General features: G+C 58.3%; 2 protein-coding genes across 2 annotated transcripts in view; one reads left to right on the forward strand and one right to left on the reverse strand.

The window, feature by feature from the left end:
* The first annotated feature begins 1,453 nt into the window (after positions 1–1,453).
* TELO2 (telomere maintenance 2) lies at positions 1,454–16,629 on the forward strand. The gene is made up of 20 exons (XM_008070306.1): positions 1,454–1,788; positions 2,205–2,482; positions 4,067–4,135; positions 4,351–4,498; positions 6,160–6,262; positions 8,269–8,337; positions 8,517–8,658; positions 8,731–8,867; positions 9,528–9,607; positions 9,741–9,839; positions 10,219–10,307; positions 10,515–10,606; positions 10,859–10,975; positions 11,145–11,216; positions 13,063–13,254; positions 13,778–13,869; positions 14,425–14,524; positions 14,783–14,847; positions 15,124–15,239; positions 16,111–16,629. The coding sequence occupies exons 1-20, from the start codon at positions 1,454–1,456 to the stop codon at positions 16,215–16,217; spliced, it is 2,502 nt and encodes an 833-aa protein (XP_008068497.1). The 3' UTR covers positions 16,218–16,629.
* Positions 16,630–16,721: 92 nt separating this feature from the next.
* IFT140 (intraflagellar transport 140) overlaps positions 16,722–22,059 on the reverse strand; it is an 87,096-nt gene continuing 81,758 nt past the window's right edge. Inside the window, exons 28-29 of the mRNA XM_008070305.2 lie at positions 21,240–21,381; positions 16,722–17,469 (exon numbers count right to left, since the gene is read on the reverse strand). Of these exons, the coding sequence (XP_008068496.1) occupies positions 17,263–17,469; positions 21,240–21,381 (349 nt within the window). The 3' untranslated portion in view covers positions 16,722–17,262. The remainder of the gene's footprint in view (positions 17,470–21,239; positions 21,382–22,059) is intronic.

The following is a 22,059-nucleotide window of genomic DNA, read 5'->3' on the forward strand; positions in this document are numbered from 1 at the left end:
AGGAACTGGACCTTTAAATTTCAGTTAATGCATCGCCCCGTGAGATCAGTGGTCCGTGCTGGACACACAGTTCTCATTCCAGGACCCCACCTCATTTACACACTGCATTCATTCACATCTAAAGTGTTTCCAACAGTTCTTATGCCTTCTTGTTTCCCACGCGTTTCCCTCACAGGCGTTCTGGAGAGAATGTGGGTTCCGCGGCGGAGGGAGGGGGTGGCTGACATCACTCCAGGGGAATCAGAAACCAGAGGCAAGAAATAGAGAGACAAGGGTCAGCCCTTAACCACAGTGACCCGGCTCCCCACCTTGCGGGTAAACGCGGCCCCGCCTCGCCCCTCAGGCCCCGCCCCCACACGCGCCCCGCCTTGCAGACTCCGCCCACATACTCGGCCCCGCCTCGTCCCCATGCCCCGCCCACACGCCCGGCCCCGCCCCTCAGGTCCTGCCACCCCCGCGGGCCCGCCCCCGTCCAGGCGCAGGCGCAGGCGCAGGCGCAGATGCTTGGCGTCCTCTGCAGAGTCGACGCTAGCGGCCTTCGGGGTCCCGCCCCAAAGACTCCGGAAAGCCCGCGGAGGCGCCGTTCGCTCCCGGGAACTCTTGTTTAGGGCCGCGCGGCTGGGATGCGACCGAGCTTGTATCGTGGCCGCAGCGGCCTTGGCGAATCGGCAGTGGGCGGTGCCTGAGCGCGCCTTGGCCACTCGGGAGCCGGGGCAGCCGGGTTGGGGTAGGATCCGGATCCAGGTCCGGGTCGGTTGGGTTCGGGTCGGGCCAAGGTCCAGGTCAGGTCAGGGTCCTGGGTTGGGGTCGGGTCCCCCGGCTACCCGCCGGGTGGGGGCTTGGGCTCGGGATCCAGGCCTTGGTGCTCCGCGGCGACAGAACACGCGGTCCTGGGGAAGGGAGTCGGTCTCGCAGGGCCCTGAACCCGTGCTCCCCTTACACGGTCTGAATTCTGAGAGGCAAATGGACCGGCCACGCGAGCCATAGTCGCTGCTTAGGGAGCCGGGAGCGCCGACCGCGGCCTGACCGAGGTTTCCGGTGGGCGCTGCTGACACTTGGTTTGGAGGGTCGTGGGCGCTGCCCTGCGCACAGCGGGATGTTTCTACCATCCCTGGTCGCCACCGCCCACTCGTGCCAAGTGCATCCCAGTTGTGACAACTGAGAATGTCCCCGGGGAGCACAAGCCCTGCTGTGAGGGGTAGTGTGGAGTCCTTACGCTGAGAAATGGACCTTGGGTGAAAACAGCATGAGGTGGGTGGACAGGAAGGAGCTGAGGACAGTATTGAATGCTACCAAGGTGGAGGGACTTGGGTCCCCGGGGAGACCACTGCGCAGGGGCCAGGGTGGAGGTCGTGAGGGAGTGTGTGAAAAAATGCTTCTTCACCCCCAGGTCAAGTCCTTGTTGATGCCACAGGCTTCTGTGCTGCCCTGTGGCCCCAGGCTGTTCTGCAGGATGGACCTGGTGCCCTCGGTGGTCCGACTTGAGGTCCAGGAAGCCATTCACACTGTTTCATCTTCCAAGGATGGGGGCCATATCCTCTCCACCCTGGGCTCCCTGAAGCGCTATCTGGGTGAGATGGAGAATGCAGCCCCGCTGGGGGAGAGGGAGGAGTTTACCACGGGGCACTTCGCCGCCTTCCTCAGATGTCTTGCCAGCAAGCTGAGCCCAGACTGGCTGGAGCTGGTGCCTGACGGCCGGCTGGAGGAACTGTGGGGCAGCTTCTTCCTGGAGGGCCCAGCCGACCAAGCCTTCCTGGTGCTGATGGAGTCCATTGAGGGCATTGCTGGGTGAGTGTCAGGGTCTCATTGGGTGAGGGCAGCCTCAGAGGCCTGAGGATGGCCCTCAGGCCCGGGAACCAGCCAGTCCTCTTGTGGACTTGTGGGCTCAGCACCAGCTTCTGAGAACAGCACCTGCACATGGAATCCCAGATGTGAACAGTGGCTTCCGTTCCTCTCCCCTGCAGGGGAAAACCCTTGCCCCTCCCTCTCCTTCCATGTGGGAGGAGGATGCGGGAAGTGTGCACATCCCAGGCGGCAGAGATAGCCCGCCAGCTCCACGCTGAGCCTCTGCTGCCCCACCCTGCATGGGTGGGCAATTGGCACCCGCCATCCTCCTGTACCCTCCACCCTAAGCATGCTGGGGTTTCTTGTGACTGGAAGGAGGCACTGAGGAGGGGTCGGGGCTCTGCCCTCCTGTCGTCCAGCCCCAGCTTCCGTCTGATGAAGATGGCGCGGCTGCTGGCACAGTTCCTGAGGGAGGGCCGGCTGGCAGCACTGATGGAGGGGCAGTGTTGGCGGCAGAGGCAGCCCGGCTTCCCCCAGCTCTGGGAAACGCTGCTCAGCAGGGTGGTGGGCTTGCCCGATCAGCTGGGCAACCGTCTGCAGCGGGAGAATCTGGACGAGTTCTTTCCCCAGAACTACTTCTCTCTGCTCGGCGAGGAGGTCGTCCGGGTGCTGCAGGCGGTCGTGGACTCTCTCCGAGGTGAGTGTCCCTCTTCTACCTTTCGTCTCAGGCTGTCATCCCCTCCCTGTCCAGTGTCTCCCAGCCTCCATTCAGATGACATCCCCTGGTTTGGACAGTAGTGAGTCGCACACACACCGAAGCATTGTCCTTCTTGGCTTTTGACCTTGAGAGGTGGGGCTGACTTTGATCCCTTTAGCTCTGGGCTGGACTTTCTGTGAAGTCGTTGGGAGAGGGCCTGTGTGAGCAGGGAGGTCCTGTGGGCTCTGAGGCAGAAGGGCCGGGCCCGCCAGCTCAGGCCCATCCTGTAGCCGTGGCCACTGCTTGCATTGGGGCCGCCCTGTGCGGGCCAGTGAGGTGGAGAGGCTCAGGGCTCTGGTGTGGAGGCAGGCGTGATGGCCGACTGGGACTCTCCCCAGGCGCGGGCACTGTGGGAAAAGGCGGGTTAGTTCTGTCCTCCCTGGAGCACAAGCACGCCAGCCTGCCCAAGTGTGCCTTTCAGGCGTGAGGAGCGACCCAGGCTGGGACCATGCGCGTCCTCGTGGGAGTAGGCTGCGGGCCACAGAGCAGCCGGGCATCCGCCTCTCCTACAGCGTGGCCCCCTCCTTCTCGGACCTTTCCTGGGCTCCGAGAGATGCTCCCCTACAGCGCACAGCCCTTGCCTGCCTCCCTTCCACCTGCTTCCGTGTGCTCCCGCCTTGCTCCCAGCACCCTGGAGGCCCTCGGGTCCCATCCCGCAGTGTCCTCCTGGGAGCGCATGAGGAAGCGGGTCCCCTGGCACAGCCCCACGTGGCCAAGCCCTGGACCTTACCCAGGTTCCCGTGGCAGCCTCCAGCCCCTCGTCTGCCGAGCATGGCTCCAGGCCCGGAGCTGCCATTCTGCTGGCTGAGGCCTCGAGGAGGTTCCAGCATGCGCAGCATCCCCGGGGACATGTCTCCTCACACTTAGGCTGCCTGGGGTTCATCCTTGCCTGACCTCGCAAGCCCCCCTGTCCCCCCACATTGCCTGTGTCAAAGCTCGTGCCTACTGTTGGCCCCAACCCCAACGTCCCAGCTCAACCAGGGGCTGGTGCTGCTCGCCCACTTCCTGTTCTCGGTGTCACCTCAGGGCCCACTCCTCGCCGAGGGCTCAAATAAGACAAGGGGACCTGGAGGTCAGCACGGGGACCTGGGTGAGGCCAGGCTTTGGCCACATGGGGCCGGACAGGACACGAGGGGGCCAGCTTCCTCCTGCGCTCCAGGAAGAACACTGTGGTGTGGGGCACCGGAGATGTGGGTCGTGTGCCTGACTTGGGGCCCAGGTCTGCCCCGTGGGGCTGAGCCCCCGGACGTCTCTTCCTCGTTGGCCCAACTTCCTCGGATCGTGGTGGTGGTGGAGTGAATGTGTACGAAGCTTTTTAAATGGTCATTACTGGCGCTTCAAGTTAAAGGTGGCCCCAGGAGACTAGTGGGAGTCAGGCTGGCTTGCGCTTGCTGCTTTGAGGGGACTGTGTCTTTGCAGCATGTTGTCTGCCTGCCCAAGGCCCAGCCCTCTCCACGTAGGTGTTCTGTGACGCCCTCCCACCACCCTCCTTTAAAATTAGCCTTCCCCTTCCCTTCTGCCCAGGTGGCTTGGACTGCTCTGTGTCCTTTGTGTCTCAAGTCTTAGGGAAAGCCTGTGTCCATGGGAGACAGCGTGAGTACAGCTCCCCACCCTGTCCCACGTAGACTGCTTGGAAGGTCACGCATCCCACCCACCCTTGCCTGTGGGGCTCCCTCCCCTGGTCCTGGGGTCTGGGACTTGGCTGCACCGCCTGGGTGCACGCAGGACTTTCCACATTGGACCCCACGGGCCCCCCAACTGCTCTGGCGAGTGCAAATCCCAAGGTCCTGGGCCTCTGTGTCCCTCAGGGGAGATCCTGGGTGTGCTGGTGCCCCAGCTGACCACACTCACTCAGGGCAGCTGCCTCTGGCAGCGGGTCTGCTGGCGCCTGGTGGAGCAAGTGCCGGACCGGGCCATGGAGGCTGTGCTGACAGGCCTCGTGGAGGCCGCTCCCGGGTAAGAGCCACACACTCTGCTGACGCTTCTCTCCTGGGGTGAAGGCTGGGCTCCCCCAGGATGCCATTCCTCTGTACCCTGCCACGGCCCTGCATTAGTGCCATGGGGTATGAGTGGCAGCCCCCCTTGTCCAATCCCCCTAGAGGTCCTGTTTCATGGCTGTGTATGGTGACTGCCGGCATCATTTCTGATGGGGCCTCCCAGCTGGTCCTGGAGCCGCCATATCTGCCGAACCAGCTCTAGCCCACCGGGTCCCCCACAACCACATGCTGACCAGAGCTGACACGGGTACCCTGTGCCAAGGCTGTGGCTCTCTTCTTGTGAAAGTAGCATGGACACTGTAAAAAGCTCAAACTGGCCAGGGTGTGTGGAGAGGGCCCCATGGGCCTCCAACAGTTGCAGCGCAGGGCCCGCCCGTCTCTTTGCGCAGCCTCCTGGCTCGCCAGGGCACCCCAGTCTGCGGCTGCGACACGGGGTTGTCACCACAACTCTCTGCTCACATCTTTGTGTACCTGTGAGGGGAACCTGTGGGACGCACACCCAGAAGCAGGGTTGCTGGGCCACTCAGTCTTCACAGGCCTTACCAACAATGCCTTCCAACAGACGTCTCCCTGTCACTTGGGGATGGGCCTGTCTCTCCACCCAGATTCCCTCTATGTTTGACTTTGCATTCTTGATTCTGGGTGAGGGTGTATGTGTGTTTGAGGCATTTGTATTTTTCCCCATGTGAATTATTTAATCATTTTATGTCCTTTAGTAGTTTTTTTTAAAAGAGGACTTCATTCTGTTGCCTAGGCTAGAGTGCAGTGGTGTGGTCATAACTCACTGCAGACTTGAGCTTCTGGGCTCAAGTGATCCTCTTGCCTCAGCCTCCCGAGTAGCTGAGACTTAAGGCATGTGCCGACACGTCTGGCCATTTTTTAATTTTTTCTTTTGTAGAGCTGGGGAGTCTTGCTGTGTTGCCCAGACTGGTCTTGAATTCCTGGCATCAAGTGATCCTTCTGCCTTGGTCTCCCAAATCTTTTTTTTTTTTTAACTTTTATGTCTTTATGTGAAATTGTAAGTGGCGAGTGAGGGAGAAATCCAGCCACATCTCTTTCCGCACTTGTGGATAAGAGCTTCATCAACCTCTTTTTAAAGACTAGCATCCTGTCACTTACTGGAGGAAGCAGGTGTTTTAGTCTAGACCAGGGATCTGCAAATTACTTGGGCTGAATTTGGCCCACAATGTATGTCTGGAAACAGTACAACTGTCACACAGCTACGCTCACTCATTTACATATCTGCCCGGGGCTGCTCTTGGCTGCAAAGGCAGAGTGGAGTGGTGCTCTGGAGATCGCTTGGCCCAGAAACCCAAACACGGCTTCCAGGCCTGACACAACCAAGGTCTCCCACTCTGCTCAAGGTGAGGCACCACCCTTGTCAGCAAAGGGGGCATACTCTCTGGACCTCTCATTTCTAGCCAGCTTTCTGTGCTTAGGCCTGGAGTGGGAGAATCAAGACTCAACTCACTGTCTAAGGACGAACCCAGAGGCTCCCAGCTGGCTATTACCAGGCCAGGATGGAGCCCAGATCCGTGGTGCTGGAGCTCACTTGTTTCCCTGCCTCCCCACCTCTGAGGCAGGGCTGTGACTCTGGCCCCTCCTGACTCTGCCTCGCAGGCCCGAAGTCCTGTCACGACTGTTGGGAAACTTGGTGGTGAAGAACAAGAAAGCCCACTTTGTGATGACCCGGAAGCTTCTGTTCTTACAGTACCAACACCCGGTGAGTGCCGGGTGAGGGTGCGGGCTACAGGCCGCAGGCTGCCCCGGGCACGGGAAGGATGACGGCAACCACGAAGGGAGAGCACTAGCCTGCTGCGGGAAACGTGGCCGTGACTTGGCGGCAGCCTGCAGGCAGCATCAAGGCATCAACACAGCGGTGGGTGTGTCCCTGCCCATTGATGGGCCCTGCTGAGACCCAGCATGAGTGAGTGCTTCTCATCCCCTTGGTCCTCTCACCCCCCAGAAGCTGCCCTCGCCGGCACCATTCTGTGCACGAGTTTGGGGGGGGCAGGTCAGGACACAGAGGCCGTTTGCCTCCTGGACTTGTGACTGCCGCTGTCCCTGTGACCGGGAGCCAGGCTCTGACTCTAGGGATAGCTGGTGTCTCAGGCTGCAAAGGATGAGCAGCAGAGGTGGGCATCCTGGCCAGCTGGAGTCGGGGGTGGACCCAGGGTTGATGGCATCCTGGACACGTCTTTCCATTCAGCAAATGCTTGCTGGGAGCCCAGTAAGAGCCAAGCTCTTTCTAGGGGCTGGACACCCAGCCATGGACAGGAGAGTCACTGCCTCTCCTCATGGAGTGTCATTACAGGGAGGGAGGCAGATGCCACCACACAAGCCACAGTGTGACATCAGGAGCCAGCAGGGCCCAGAAGACAGAGGGGGTCCTGTGGGGGGTTGGCAAGGACACTCGAAGGAGGGGGCGTGGCAGGGCCTGGCTGAGGTGTGGGTGGGCAGGCGGCCTCTGAGCACCGGGCCAATCTGCCTGACCGGCCTGTGTTGGCGGCGGGCTGGCATGTGGCTGCTATGAGCAGGTGGGCAGGGAGGAGGCGAGAGCGAGGCGTTGAGGGGGCCTTCAGGGTTTCAGCAGAGGCAGCAGACCCCGCTGTGTCCCTGAGATGCAGACTGGCTCCTGTGCAGGGGACAGAAGGTGTGGGGCCAGGGTGGGAATAGACTCACTCCCACCTGGCCACAGGAGTGGACCTGAGGAAAGAACGGCAGGTTGTTCTGTAGAGCACTGGAGTCCTTGAGCCTGGCCGAGTTGAGTCTTTCAAGCCCCCTGGACACTGAACAGCCCACAAGACAAGGCCACAGAGCAAGGCCTGCCAGTGCCAGGGGGAGGCCTGGCGGTCGTACACCTGCAGGAAGTCAGCAGCACAAGTGAGTGACGTGACAGTTTTACAACACGCTCTTAAATAAAGTAACACAAGGAGCAGAGAGGAAATCACAGTGGGAGAACTTGCAGTGGAACGCAGTGAAAGTTGCACACACAGACTGTGGGAGGCAGCCAAGCCGTGGGAGCGGAGGAGGGCTGTCTCGCTTCTCCCCTTAAAAACGCTAGCGCGTGAAGTAGAAGAAGGCAGAGTGTGGTGAGGCCAGGGACGGATCTAGGGGCTGCATCGGAAGAAGGAACCAGAGAAGACAACAAGAAAGCCTCATGAGCACGGAGTCCTGAGTAGAACCAGAGCCTGGCTCCCGGTCACGGGGACGGCGGCAGTCACAAGTCCAGGCACACCAGTAGTCTCAGCTACTCAGAGGCTGAGGCGGGAGGACTACTTGAGGCCAGGGGTTCAAGACCAGCTTGGGCAACACAGTGAGATCCTGTCAATAATAATAATAATACACACTAGGGTGTGGAGAATCAGAAGCAGGTTAAGAAGACCCAAGTCATGGTGCTGAGTGTGGCTTCTGCCACGAGAGGGACCCCGCCAACCTGAAAGGCTATGAATGACTTTGTGGTCATCAGTGGGAGAGTGTGTATGAAATGGAAGCTTTCCTCAGAAAAGTTTTGTGCCCACACTGACGTGCCCAGACCTAGGGCCTGAGAAACCTCAGCACTTGGGTTTTTGGGACTCTGCAGCTTCCCAGCGGGTCCCCACTGGCCAGGAGGTGGGAGCAGCCCCACTTCACCATCTCCTGTGTCAGCCCAGACCCGTTCCCAGTCCTGGGTTTGCAGCATAGCACCTGGTCTCTGCGTGGTCGGTAGTATGCCGGTTCCTGTTGCAGGTATCCATGCTGCAGAGCCTGCTGGGCCACCTGGCCATGGACAGCCAGCGGCGCCCGCTCCTCGTGCAGGTAAGCGCCCTCTTTCCTGTGCCTGCAGGGTCCCAGAAGAAGCGTGTGTGGGGCCCTCCCTTTGGTGGGAGGGGCAGGGCAGGGCCAGCTCAGCTTGTACTGGAAGCTCCCTGGGGACCGGGGGCCGAGGACAGCCTAGCACTGAGGCCCGCACGGTCCTGGGCTGTGCCGCCTGCCAGGTGCTGAGGGAGCTGCTGGAGACGTGGGGCAGCAGCAGCGCCATGCGACACGCGCCCCTGCCACAACAGCGCTACGTCAGCAAAGCCATCCTCATCTGCCTGGCACACCTGGGGCAGCGAGAGCTGGAGGACAGCCGGGACGGTGAGCGGGTGACCCCGGCGCCTCCCCACCCGGGTGCCCCAGGTGCTCAGGCTGTGTGTCTGGTGCTTCCAGAACTGCTGGCCAGCATGATGGCAGGTGTGAAGTGCCGCCTGGACAGCAGCCTACCCCCTGTGCGCCGCCTGGGCATGATCGTGGCCGAGGTCATAAGCTCCCGGATCCACCATGAGGGGCCTGCCCTGAAATTTCAGGTGAGCAGGGTCATCGTCTTTGTGTCCCTCCGCATGCCCTCTGCGTGGCTGGGTCCAGGTGTATCGACCACGCTGAGAGCTGAGGCGTGGTGGGTGTAGCCCTTAGGGGCCACATAGGGTTAGGGCTAAGGACCTGAGCACATACTCCCTCCCAGGGCGGAGCCCTGGATATGTTTAAGACCTTCTCTAGACAGGAATCTGAGTGGGGCTTGGGGTGAAGGGAGCTGTTGCCTTGGGGGTTTTCCGCCAAGGGCTCCTGGCCCTGGGGGCCCAGCAGGGCAGGAAGGCCACTCTGGGTGGTAGAAGTTGGCTTCTGCTGCCTGCTGTGTGGCACGGACGGCTCGCTAGCTGCGGCTGTACTCCCAGCTGCCTTGCTGAGTCCCTGGGATGCTTTGGGGGGGATGCTGGCCCACCAGGGGCTCCAGGCTCCTTCAGGAGGGCAGGACCCCTTAGCCTTCAGCAGCTCAGTGCTTTCTAGGCATGAGTTGAACACTTGGAAAGTTGCCTTGGAAAAGTTGACTGGCTGTCCAAGACAGGGCCACTGTGCGCGTCCGGGCCTTGAGGCCAGCTGCAGGAGAGGAGGGCGGGCACCAGCTGCCCGTCTCAGGGAAGGGTATGCAGCTGCTGGATGTCGCTGACCCGGCTTCCCTGCCCCTGCAGTATGAAGAGGACGAACTGAGCCTGGAGTTGCTGGCCCTGGCTACCCCCCGGCCTGCGGGTGATGGCGCCACAGAGGCAGGGTGAGGGTCTGTGTGTGCCTTGTTCTAGATGGCGGGTGCCTGGACAGGAGCTAAAACAGCATGGGTGGGGGCGACAGGGCGTTTCTTCAACTTGTGCACGTCCGGATGATTGCGCCTTCCTGTTTCCTAAAAGCACGTCCCTCATGCCAGCAGCTGGAGAGACCCCTGCAGAGACTGTGGCTAGTGCTGTCCCCCCGTCAGGGCCAGAGGACTCTGTCTCAGAGCTGGACAGGTGGGGAGGCTTTCCTGGCTCTGATGGGCTACAGAGCGTGGCCAGTGGGCACTGGCTGGCACGGCACAGGCACTGCCTCCCCTGAGGCACAGGGCAGGCAGTGCGGAGGGTGCTCGAGGAACTGGGGGTGGGAACAAGCCGCTTGCACTCCAGGGACCCAGGGGCTCGCTTGCTGGCACCCTTTTCCTCTGTAGTCTACAAATAAGGGCCTACAGCTCCCAAACTCCACCACAGCCTCAGGTCTTAGCACTTTCCTGAACTCAAGTCCCTGGGCGTGAGTCCCAGCAGCATCTTCAGGAAGAGGGGAGGGGGCATCAAGTCTGCAGCTCTAGGCGCTTCCTCTCACAGCTGTTGTGTGTCTGTCTTGCCCCTTCCACAGTGATGATGAGTTCGTCCCCCATGACATGTCGGGGGACAGGGAGCTGAAAAGCAACAAGGCTCCCATGTACCTCCGGGACTGCATGGAAGGTGGGTGCGGGTGCCAGGCGGGCCCTGCTGGGGCTGTGTGCAGGTCTCACTCGCAGCTGTCTACTCCAGGGGTGACCCCGAGCCCCTTGACATCCTCACCTGACGTGTCAAGAGGCCCTCGACCCAGGGTGCCAACTGTGGCTGCCAGCTCTTGGTGACTCAGGGTTGGAGTCAAGGCCGACAGAGGCCTGTCTGTGTTCTCTGCAGCCCTGACCACATCTGAAGATGCAGAGCGCTGGGAAGCAGCCCTGGGTGCTCTGGAGGGCCTGGTCTACAGGAGCCCGGCGGCCACTCAGGAGGTGAGCAAGTGGAGTTGGACTGGGAGGCCTATGGTAGTAGCTTCTCCATGCCATCCATGTCCTGGTCATGGACGGTGACATCTGGGTTGTGTGTGTGCCTTGGGGACTGCTGCCTCTGTTGGGAGGCCTGAGCCCCATGCCTCTGCAGGGTGGGTAGCGGGTAAGTGGCATGGGCCCTCTGAGCCGTGGCTGGGCAGGTTCATGGGGCAGACGGTCAGAGCCTGCAAGCGCCTGCCCCACCCCTGTGTACAGGTGAGCGTGGAGCTAGCCAAGGTGCTACTGCACCTGGAGGAGAGGACGTGTGTGGCAGGATTTGAGGGGCTACGCCAGAGAACCCTGGTGGCTGTTACCATCACGGACCCAGCCCGGGTGAGTCCCAGCGTGGGTGGCCTCAGCCAGCACAGGCGCAGTGGGAGTGCCCAGAGTTAAGGTGCTCGAGGCTCCATCCTGTGCTGGCTGGCTGTGCAGGACCTGGGAGCTGTGCCCGGATGGCCCTCTGGGGTCCTGGCCCACAGTGGCTTCTTCCCTGCCCACTCAGGTCACCGAGTATCTGACTTCGCAGTTCTATGCCCTCAACTATAGCCTGCGGCAGCGCATGGACATCCTGGATGTAAGTGCCCAGGGCCCCTCTGTCCGCGTCATCAGGCCCAAGATGCTCTAGTGTGAGGGGGCAGGGAATCTGTAACTCTCCTTGTCACTGGGTGTGAGGCTAGAACGGGCATCTGTCGCTGCCTTCTGGAGGGTGTGGATATATAGGATTCAGCAGTGGGGAGTTAGGACTTTGTGGCTGAGTTTTGCTTCTTTCTAAATAACAGCTTTACTGACAAGATTTACACTCCATAAAATTCACCATTTTAGGCCGGGCTCGGTGGCTCAGCCTGTAATCCCAGGGCGTTGGGTGGCCGAGGTGAGTGGATTGCCTGAGCCCGCGGGTTCGAGACCCGCTCGGGCAACTTGGCAAGACCTCATCTCTACAGTAATTCAAAAACTAGCCTGGCGTGGTAGCGCACACTGTAGTTCCAGCTACTTGGAAGGCTGAGGCGGAAGGATTGCCAGAGCCCAGCAGGTCGAGGCTGAGGTGGCCAGGAGCAGCCACTGCGCTTCAGTCTGGGTGACAGAATGAGACTCTAACTCAAAAAAAAAAAAAAAGAAATTCACCATTTTAGGATAAAGCATGGGCCCTCCATATAATGGAATTATTTAGCTATAAAAAAGAACAAAATTATGATATACGCTGTATACATCATGGATGAACTTTGAATACAACATGTTCAAGCCTGCCACAAAGGCTTGAAAATCATGTGGTTCCAGAGGCATCTAATTCATAGAGACAGTAGAACTGTGGGGCTGGGGCGGGGCATGGGGAGAGAGTGTTTCATGGGGAAAGAGTGTTTCGTGGGGACAATTTCAGTTTGGGAAGATGGAAAAGTTCTGGAGAGGGATGCCCACCATGGGTGTACTTATTAATGCCACAGAACCGTATCCTTTAAATGGCTAAAATAATAAAAGATTTTGCCAGAATAAAATTAAAAAGTTGGCTGGGCTCGGTGGCTCAGCCTATAATCCCGCGCCTTTGGGAGGCTGAGGTGAGTGGATTTCCTGAGCCCGTGGGTTCGAGACCCGCCTGGGCTGCAAGACCTCATCTCTACAATAAATCAAAAAATCAGCCGGGTGTGGTAGCACATGCCTGTAATTCCGGCTACTCGGAAGGCTGAGGCGGAAGGATCGCCGGAGCCCAGCAGGTCGAGGCTACGGTGGCTGGGAGCGGCCACTGCACTCCAGTCTGGGCGACAGAGTGAGACTCCAACTCAAAAAAAAAATTAGAAAGTCTAAAAAAACACCAAAAAGAACTTTAAAGTGAGCAGTTCGGTGCTACTTGGACCACTAGGTGTTGGCCAGCCTCCACCTCTGGTTCCAGTACACTTTCATCCCCCAAAGGGAAACCCCATCCCCATCAGCAGACACTGACCCCCCTACCTCTGGGAGCCACCCGTCTGCTTCCCTACTCTGGGCATTTCATGGAGGTGGAGTCATGTCCTGTGTAGTCTGTGTGTCTGGCTCCCTTTGCTGATGTCGTGTGTCTGACCTATCACCTGAAGCACGTATTAGCACAGCACTTGTTTCACTGGGAGGCTGAGTTCCTGGGAGAAGGGAACTGGTTCGGGCACGGCAGGATGAGGTGGGCTTGCAGAAGCAGCAGCTCGCTGGGCCCCAGGTGCTCTGACCAAGGGACGATGGAGCTCCCTTCCCCACCTGTCCCTCTCACTGCTGCGCAGTTACTCTGAGATACTGGGAAGTGCCTTGCTCGAGTCCCAGAACACACCCTCTTCCCCACAGACTGCAAGGGCCACTGAGCCTGCTTCTGGGCTTGGGCTTTGCTTGGTAGCTTGACTTCTGGGAAATGTTGTTTTTCTCCAGCGCGACAACAGCTGTCCTGAGTCGCTCCTCCCCTCTAGGTCCTGACGCTGGCTGCCCAGGAGCTGTCTCGGCCTGGGCGCCCAGGGCGGGCTCCCCAGCCTGGCTCCCCCAACCCTGGCACCCGGTGCTTGCCGGCTCAGGCTGCCTCTCGGCCTGGCAGCACGGTAGCTCCCGACTGGCGGCTGGTCGTGGAGGAGAGGATCAGAAGCAAGACCCGGCGGTTCTCCAAGGTCAGTGGGACCCTGGTCAGGTCCTGGCAGGCCCAGGGACTGGAGGCAGTGAGCAGTCAGGTCCCTCCAGGCTCTCCTCACTGAGAGGTGGAGGAACGCTGAAGTTCCTTGGAGGGAGGGCCATGGCATGCTACAGCAGAGTCAGGCTGGTCCCGAACGCCATGTCGGAACAGACTATCTGGGGGATGCTGTCCTCAGAGCCATCCAGGCAGAGCGGCCTTGCCCCACCCTGGCACATTTGGGAATGTCTGGAGACGGTTTTGGTTGTCACTGGGGGTGGGTTGGAGGCGCCCTGCAGTGCCCAGGTTGGCCCCCAGTGCAAGACTCTTGCAGCCCCAATGTCCTGCCTGTGAGGTTGGGATCCTGGTCTGGTTCTGGGCACAGTGGTAGCCTGAGTGCTGTCACCGTCCACATGGGCTCTGGAGCTGGGCAGAGGCGGAGCAGCTGGGGGCTGCCTAAGGAAAGAAGCTGTCTGTCCAGCCGCCTATCCCCTTCTCCCCCGTGTGCACTGTGTTTCTGGCAGGGCCCTCCCCGGCAGGGAGCAGCAGGCGACCCCAACGAGTTCAACTCTGTGGCTGGCTACTTCTTCTTCCCCCTCATTCAGCGCTTTGACAGGTATGTGGGGAGCAGAAGTCCAGGACACCCTGTGATGAAAGCTTCCCCAGGTGGGGCCCTTGTGGGGCTTTGGCATGAGCAGGCTTGTGACCTCTGCCAAGGGCTTTTTGTGGCTGATGTTAAATGACATGGTGTTTTCCACCAGGCTCCTCTGCCGTTGGGCTCTGTGGGGAGGGTGTTGGGCTCTCTGCTGTCTCTGCTCCCACCTGGGGCAGGCAGGGCTGGCGGTGCTCTTGTGCCTGCAGATGCCACCTGCTCTGCCGCCCTCCTTCCCCTCGTCCTGCCCCAGCCCAGCTCACAGCGCAGCAGGGGCAGGGGCCTTGGCCTCATGAGCTCCCGACCCCAGGCTAGGCTGGTGCCAGGCAGCCCTGCAGAGTCCCCAGGGCGTCCAGAAACACCTTCTCTTGGGACTTTCCTGGTGCCATGTGGGGTCGGGCAGTGAAACGGAGAGAGGCTCTGAAGCGTCCCAGAGCCCGTAGTCTCCCTTGGTGGCCGGAAGGTTGCAGACCCGGCCTGAGGTGTCTGGGCAGCAGCATTTTCTTGACTCTGCTGTAGACCTCTGGTGACCTTTGACCTCTTGGGAGAGGACCATCTGGTTCTCGGAAGATTGACCCACACCCTAGGGGCCCTGATGTACCTGGCTGTGAATACCACAGTGAGTTGAGAGACGGGGGCTGAAGGTGCCCGAGTGCTGGGTGGGCTGCCCTGCCCATGGGCAGGGGTGGCTGCGGTACTGGGTGCGAAGCACTACATGCCTGGAGCACATTCCTCAGCCTCCCTAGTCCCAGGGACAAAGTCCAAGGGAGGGGCTGCCTGTGTGAAATGTTCCCTCGGCCGTCAGGCCCACCTGCGGGTGCTGGACGTGGGCACAGGCGTGGAAGACCCTGCCCACCGTCCCTCTGCTGGTCTCCAGGTGGCTGCGCCCATGGGGAAGGCCCTGCTGGAGTTTGTGTGGGGCCTGCGCTTCCACGTTGATGCGTGAGTGGCCTGCAGGGTGAGGCGGGCGTCACAGTGGGTTCCTTGGTCTGACAGTGGAGACCACAGAGCCCCAGGAGGTGGGAGGCAGCTTGGCCCGACACTTTCCATCCGAGCAGGAAACGTGCTGCCTTGGGTGGGGGCTGGGTAGGGCCGGAGCCTGCAGCAGTTCCTACGCTGGAGAAGCAGGGGGTCCCTGACCTGGGGTGTCGTTCCTGCTGTGCCGGCAGTGCCCCCTGGCACCATGGGGCTCAACCCCCTCACCTCCTTGCTCGGCAGCTACGTGCGCCAGGGCCTGCTGTCTGCCATCTCCTCTGTTCTGCTTAGCGTGCCTGCCCAGCGGCTGCTGGAGGACCTGCCGGACGAGCTGCTGGAAGCTGGGTCCTGGCTGGCAGGTGAGTGTGGGGCGGGCAGGACACCATCCAGGCCGTGGCACAGCTCCCACAGCCCAGCCCTGACCAGTGGGGTTCACAGTGAGGCTTCAGCCCGCCCTGTGGAGTGACTGCTGTTGTCAGAGCCCCAAGGCTTATCAGCGTCATAGGCTTGAGGCCTTGGTGAGGGCCCTGGCGCACTGGGGGCAGCCACGAGATTCAGCTCATCCCAGGGGGTAGTATGTGACTCCAGACCGCTGGGGCCCATTCGCCCAGCCTCCCGTGGATGGGTGGCAACTCTGACCCCACCAGGCAGTAGGCGGCCCCTTGTGAATTGCTAGGGTCTTCTGTGGCTGAGGCCTGTATTTCTCTGCTCAACATCTCCAAACTGGCGCAGCTCGACCGTGTGGGCCAGGCACAGCTATGGCACAGAGCAGGCCTCGCCTGTATGCCCAGGCTGGATAGCCCCTAACTCACACCTGGTGGCCACCCACCCACCACCAGCAGGACAGTCCTGTGTTCAGTGCAGCCTATTTGGAGCCTACGGTGCACAGGGGAGGGCAGGTCTTTGGGAGATTCTGGCTCTGGGTGCAGGCCATACCACCTTGCCTCCTCATCTGCTCACCTGTGTGTGTCTGGCAGTTTTGAGGGCTGAGGAGGGGCTTGTCTGTCTCCTGGATCTGGCTTTATCCTAAGTTGGTGCTGGGGGCTGGATAGGCCGTGCCACTGGCCACCATCTGGGGCTGGCCTGTGCCAGCCGCCCATGGTGAGGCCTCAGTGAGGGTTCCAGTGCCAGTGCCCAAGTCGCTCGTTTAGGAAGACTTGAAGTGAGAGAAAGAAGATGGCTGGCGCTTCAGGACTGCCCCGTGTTTGTTTCCATTCGTGCCTGTTGCAGATGTGGCCGAGAAGGACCCAGACGAGGACTGCAGGACACTGGCGTTGAAGGCTCTGCTGCTGCTGGAGAGGCTCAGGGACAGGCTTCTCCCACGTTCCTCTCCGTAGGCACCTGGGGACGTGCCCATCACAGCCCATCCAGGGCCACCCCCCACGGGAAGCAAGGAAGGCCAAGGGCCTTGCAGAAGGCCCCAGGAGCGGCGCCGGCAACATCTGGGCTTTATGGCACAGCCAGGTCTGCAGAGACATCTGGCACAGAGTGTGCAGACGGAGGAAAGCCCACCCCGCCCTTGCTGCTATTAATAGCTGGCAAGTCTGAGTGTCCAGCTAAAAATATCCAAGGGCCTGGGCGCCGCCTCTGCAGGATAGAGCAGCCTGAGTGCAGGGCTGGAGCCAGGGTGCAGCAGCAGGGGTTGATTCCTACAGGGAGGGGAGAAAGGGCACTGCCACTCACAGTCCCCAACGTGCTCCTGTGAGAGGACACCAAGAGGACAGCACCGTGTCCCCAGAAGAATAAAAGGAGCCGCGGTGCTGAGCGGACACTCTCTGTGATTTTGGCTTGGGCAGGGCCTACAGCTTCTGGGTGGGCTCGAGCAGGGCGAGGGGCCCAGGCCTAAGAAAATAAATTTTATTGAAGTCACAGGAATGGCTGGTGAGCAGAGTCTAAAGTCCCCCTCCCCACTCTGGTGAGAGGGCAGAGCCCTCAGGGCTCAGGGCCCTGGATAACTGGCCAAGGCGACGCCTGTTGCTTGGGAGCGCCTGTTGCTTGGGAGCACCGGGCCCTGCTGGGAACTGCCAGGTAACCGTGGGATATGTGGTGAACCAAGGAACAGGGATCACCAGCCCTCCAGATACAGCCTCGGCTCGTGAGGCTTCACGGTGTGCAGCTGGGAGGAATTCATGGGAAAGATGGATCAAGTCCCTTTAAGGGCACCCATCCAGAAGCTCACAGGGAGCTGCCGAGCACACTGTTCTGTTCTCTTCTCCGGCGGGAGGCGGCAGTGCAGGCAGCTACTCACCAGACCCAGCACAGCTCTGCTTACGGATTCTGACATAAACAAAAAAGCTGCCTTTGCTGCCACCGATGACTAGAAACCTCCAGAAGACACTTCCCAGCAGCAGTGTGCCACCCAGTCAGCCCGGGCTGCACCCATCATGGATCCTTGTCCACCTCTTCCACCACCTCCTCATCCACCTCCTTGTGGTCCTCCAAGCTGTTGTGGCGGAGCCGCTCAGGTGTGGCACGCATCAGGGGGAGGCCTAGGCCCTGGTGCACGGCCTCCACAGCCTGCTGGCTCACGTAGTAGGACAGGTTGACGGAGGGAAGCCGCCGGCGCATCTCCTCCAGGTGCCTGTAGGCCTACAGCAGAACAGCAGCCGTCAGGAGGAGAAATGTCCTTAGGAGCCCTGCAGCCATCCCAGCTCATGGGGAGGTCCCTGAAACCCACAGGGCCCGACTCCGCGCACACCCCTGCTTCTGGAGGCAAGTGGGCAGAGGGACTTCCCAGTGCAACAAGGGGACACGGTGTCCAAGGACAGCACACGCTTCAGAGTCTGGGTGTGGACACGAAGCTACAGTCAGTGCTGCAGCTGAATGCCCAGTGCAGGAGCCAGCTCACACATCTACCCTGTCTAAACCTGCTCACATGTGTCTACCCCATCTATACCTGCTCACACCTGCTTACATGTCTACACCTGTTCACGTGTCTACCTGTCTATCTGCTTACACATGTCTCATCTATACCTGCTTACACATGTCTACACCTGTTCACTCTATACCTGCTCACACCTGCTTACACGTGTCTATATCTATTCACATGTCTACCCCTGTCTATACCTGCTCACACCTGCTTGAACATGTCTATACCTGCTTATCCTTGAGGAGGCCAACACAGGCACAGGGAGAGGAATGGGGCTTTATGTGGCCCCCAGGCCTCACCAAGGTACACACATCTATTCAGAATGTGACCAAAATTTCTAGCAGTTAAAATATTTTGAATCAGTAATAATGATAAGATCTTAGTATTTTTTTTTTTTTTTTTTTTTTTGAGTTGGAGTCTCACTCTGTCGCCCAGACTGGAGTGCAGTGGCCGCTCCCGGCCACCACAGCCTCGACCTGCTGGGCTCCGGTGATCCTTCTGCCTCAGCCTTCCAAGTGATCTTAGTATTTCTTAGAGATAATAAAAATCTTAGAGCAATTTTACTTTGGACAGTCTAACTGGGATATGAAAATAAAATAGATATAAATGTGTCTACAAAGATCATAAAAGATATAAAATAATGCTCTCTGGATGGCTTAATGGTGTCATCCAGCAACCAGCCCACATTTACAGAAGGCTTCTGCTGGGTGGCGGGCGGGGGAGTGCAAGTCTCTATGCCCTCTCCAGCAGGGGCGAGAGCCGTCATCTACAGGTCAGAGATGCTTCCTCAGGCATTTACAGACTGGCTGCCACGCACCAGCCGCTGTGCTGGGCCCACAGAACATGAGGATCAAGGAGCAGGCTCAGGACAGTGAGAGCTGTGGTGAGCCAGGCTGAGGGTTCTGCAGCGGCAGAATTCAGGGGAGGATCAACATGGGGAGAGTGGGGGAGCGAGGGGCTGATCACATACAGAAAAGGACCCTGTGGTCAGAAAGAGTCGTGCCCACCTGAACACTGGGCCCAGCACATGTGACTGCCTTGTGAACAGAGCTGGCTTTATAAAGAGGGAATGGTTTCCAGAAGGAAAGCGCAGTCACCAAAAGCCAGCGAGGGACAGTGGTACACAACCAAGACAAACGCCACTGGCCAGCTTGACTGTGGAGAAAACTTGGCATCCAGGATCAGGAGTCTGTCAGATGATTTGGTTCTGATGACAGGGTGGCAGGAACACAGTGGACAGGAGGAGGCAGAGGCCAGGACAAGGAGTTTGAGTGGGAAAGGAGCAATGAGGGGGCTCTCCCCACTGGGAGGAGGTGTATGTGGACCCAAGCCTTTGCTACTTGTAACTTGGGATTTTCTTTCTTTCTTTTTTTTTTTTGTATTTAGAGTTAATCCCATTGGCTTAAAGCAAGCATAGAGATGAAGAAGGTGATGAAGTGTTTAAAATGTCCATCTTGAGGACACTGCAGTGAGCAGCTCTGGGGTTCAAGTTTGCCTTTATGCATATTATTGTAGTTCTCCAAAAAAAATGAAACCTTGTTGGGACCAGGCACAGTGTCACACACTTGTCATTCCAGCTGCTCGGGAGGCTGAGGCGGGACATACTTGAGCCCAGGAATTGGAGGCTGCAGTGAGCCATGATCGTGGCACTGCGCTCCAGCCTGGGCAACCGAGTGATGCTCCATCTCACAAAGAAATTTAAAAATTAGCTGGGTGTGGTGGTGCATGCCTGTAGTCCCAACTACTGGGGAGGCTGAGGTGGAAGGATTACTAGAGCCCAGGAATTCAAGGTTGCAGTGACCTGTGATTGCACCTGTGAACAGACACTGCACTCCAGCCTGGACAACATACCAAGACTGTCTTAAAAACCAAAAAAAGGAAATCTTGTTGGGATCAGACTGAGTTGTTTTTCCCCAAACCACATAAAGGGTCAGTGATTGGAAATGGTAGGGGGCAAAAGGGGATGGTCAACCGGATCAGGAAGTCAGTCTCACGGCGTGACCTTTCAGCCTCTGGAGAAGTCGCTGACAACAGCCTTCCTGTGAAATCGGGAGGCTGCAGCCCTGTGAGGCTGACGCTGTTCACCAGCATGTCTCAACAACTGATTTGTCGCTGTCCCGTTTGTGAGCAGAGACCCTGGGGTACTGTATTCCACCAGAACTACCTGCAGGGAGCACAGCTGGTGACTGGAGGAGGCACTGCAGGCAGTGTCAGGTTGTAGCAAGGTCTGTAAGCGTCCTTGGGGACACAAAGAAGAGTGCAGGCAGGAGGAATTCTTTGACTACAGCAGAATTACGGCTGAACACGAATGAGGAGCGCAGCCTCTGGCAATGGCAGCGTGACCCGCATTAGAGCAGCCCTTCCCCCACAGCAACACTGGGCACGGGAGGACGGCTGCGCGCAGGCAGAAGCTGGAAGAGGGTGGTTGGGGCCAGTCCCCTGCTGGGCAGAACTTTTTGCTCAGGGCAGGCACTGGTCAGGGCCAATGTGGACATTGAAAAGGCACACAGAAGCCTGCACTCTGATTGACTTAAATAACCAGAATCAAAATTTTTGTTGACCATTGCAGCTGGAATAGAGGGGTGCCCAAATTCCGAATGTCACTCTGCCCTAATTGCTAGTTGATTCTGCACCAGGCATGTGGTGGGGTGAGGGGCAGATGTCAAGATGTCCAACTAAAGCTAAAAGTGCTGAACAGAGATCTCAACTGCTATCCTCCATGGCTGAAGGGGTTGAGACTTTGAGTTGAACAAAGGTGACACCCTAATAAAACAAACAAAAAACTAATACTCTTTGAAGGAGCATAACAGAATCCAGTCTCTACAATATATTATCCACAAAGTCTATGATATTAAAAAATGACTACATAAGAAGAAACAAAAATTCAAGAGAAAAGGCAAATAATGGAGCTCGGACCTGCATGACCAAGACACAGGATTAGCAGCAGAGATGTAAGAGCCAGGATCACCATGACGCTCAAGGAGATAAACAAAAATGTGTTCTCAACCAATAGGGAATTTTAGCAAAGAAGAACTATGTAAATTCTAGAGCTGAAAAATAGAAAATCTAAAATGAAAAATGTGCTAGAGAGGATAACAGTAGATTGAAGGTAGCTAAAGAAAGTAGAATTTGAAGATAGATCAATATAAATTATCTAATCCAAAGGATAGAGAGGAAAGAAAGATATAAAATAATGAACAGGGCTGGGCATGGTGGCTCACACCTGTAATCCCCATACTTTGGGAGGCCAAGGTGGGCGGTCTGCTTAAGCCCAGGAGTTCAAGACCATCTTGGGCAACACTGTAAGACCTTATCTCGACAAAAAAATTAAACCAAGGAAAGACCACTGGCAATGACAGTTTCTCAAAAATAAGCAGTATATGCCTGTCACTTCAAAAAGTCTACTACTGACAAAATCTGAACTCCCAAACATTTGAGTTTCAGAAGCCTCAGTGATGGACACGCCCAGTGGGCAGTGCCTAGGCCTCACCGTCTGGAAGTCCTCCATCTGTAGGCAATGCTCTACCAGGAAGCCGTAGACGTCCCCAACACGGACAGTGCTGTCTAGGTCTGGCTCCTCCAGGAGCAGCTCACACTGCTTGATGGACTCCTTGGGGTCCTCCTTGTATATTCTGCTGAGAGCAAAGATGAGGCCTGAGCCCCCAGCCCCTGAACACAAGGGTCAGAGGTCAAACCCTTGTCCTACAGGAGGAGCTCTGGGAACGATGGGAGGATATTTTTGGTGAAGTTAATCCCCGTGAATTAATCCATTAGTTCCTTAATTTGTTCATAAATTAATTCATTTAGCAAACTCTTATTGATCACTTGAATTATATCTGCCAACAGATAAAAGCTGGGTCCTTTGGACAACAAGCTCAAAGATTGCTAACCCCTAGTTTCTACTTCAGGGAACAGTCTGGAGGGGGATAGAAACCTCTAGGCTAAGTAGGACTCAGAGGGGACACAGGGCCTGCGCATGGGGTGGGATGGAAAGGGGCATGCCGCCCCTTGCCCAGGGTACTCGAGATCCTTCCAAGCAGAGGGCTCGGCCTGAGCAGAGGCTGCACATGTGACCGGGTGCAGGGATCCGTGGTACAGCATGTGTGACTGTGACGGGGGGTAAGACCAGGGGGGCAAGCCTGCCCGGGAACCTGCAGAGCTGAGACTTGGCCCAGGGCGGGTGACTAGAGCCACAGGTCTCAGGCCCCCACACACGGAGGCACCAGGGCCCACCCAGCCAAGCACCAACTTGAGCACTTGAGGCAGGTGTCTGGCCCACCCTCTGCCTCCTGGCCCACCCTCTGCCTCCT

Source organism: Carlito syrichta, unplaced genomic scaffold (assembly GCF_000164805.1).
Source record: "Carlito syrichta isolate Samal-C Ts95f unplaced genomic scaffold, Tarsius_syrichta-2.0.1 Scaffold313344, whole genome shotgun sequence".
Taxonomy (NCBI): domain Eukaryota; kingdom Metazoa; phylum Chordata; class Mammalia; order Primates; family Tarsiidae; genus Carlito; species Carlito syrichta.

Bases quoted from the DNA above. Each gene is read 5' to 3' on its own strand.
- TELO2 (XM_008070306.1), top strand. From the start codon at position 1,454: ATGGACCTGGTGCCCTCGGTGGTCCGACTTGAGGTCCAGGAAGCCATT. The intron at 10,308-10,514 runs GTGGGTGCGGGT...TGTTCTCTGCAG, and splicing joins CCTCCGGGACTGCATGGAAG to CCCTGACCACATCTGAAGAT. The intron at 11,217-13,062 runs GTAAGTGCCCAG...CCTCCCCTCTAG, and splicing joins AGCGCATGGACATCCTGGAT to GTCCTGACGCTGGCTGCCCA.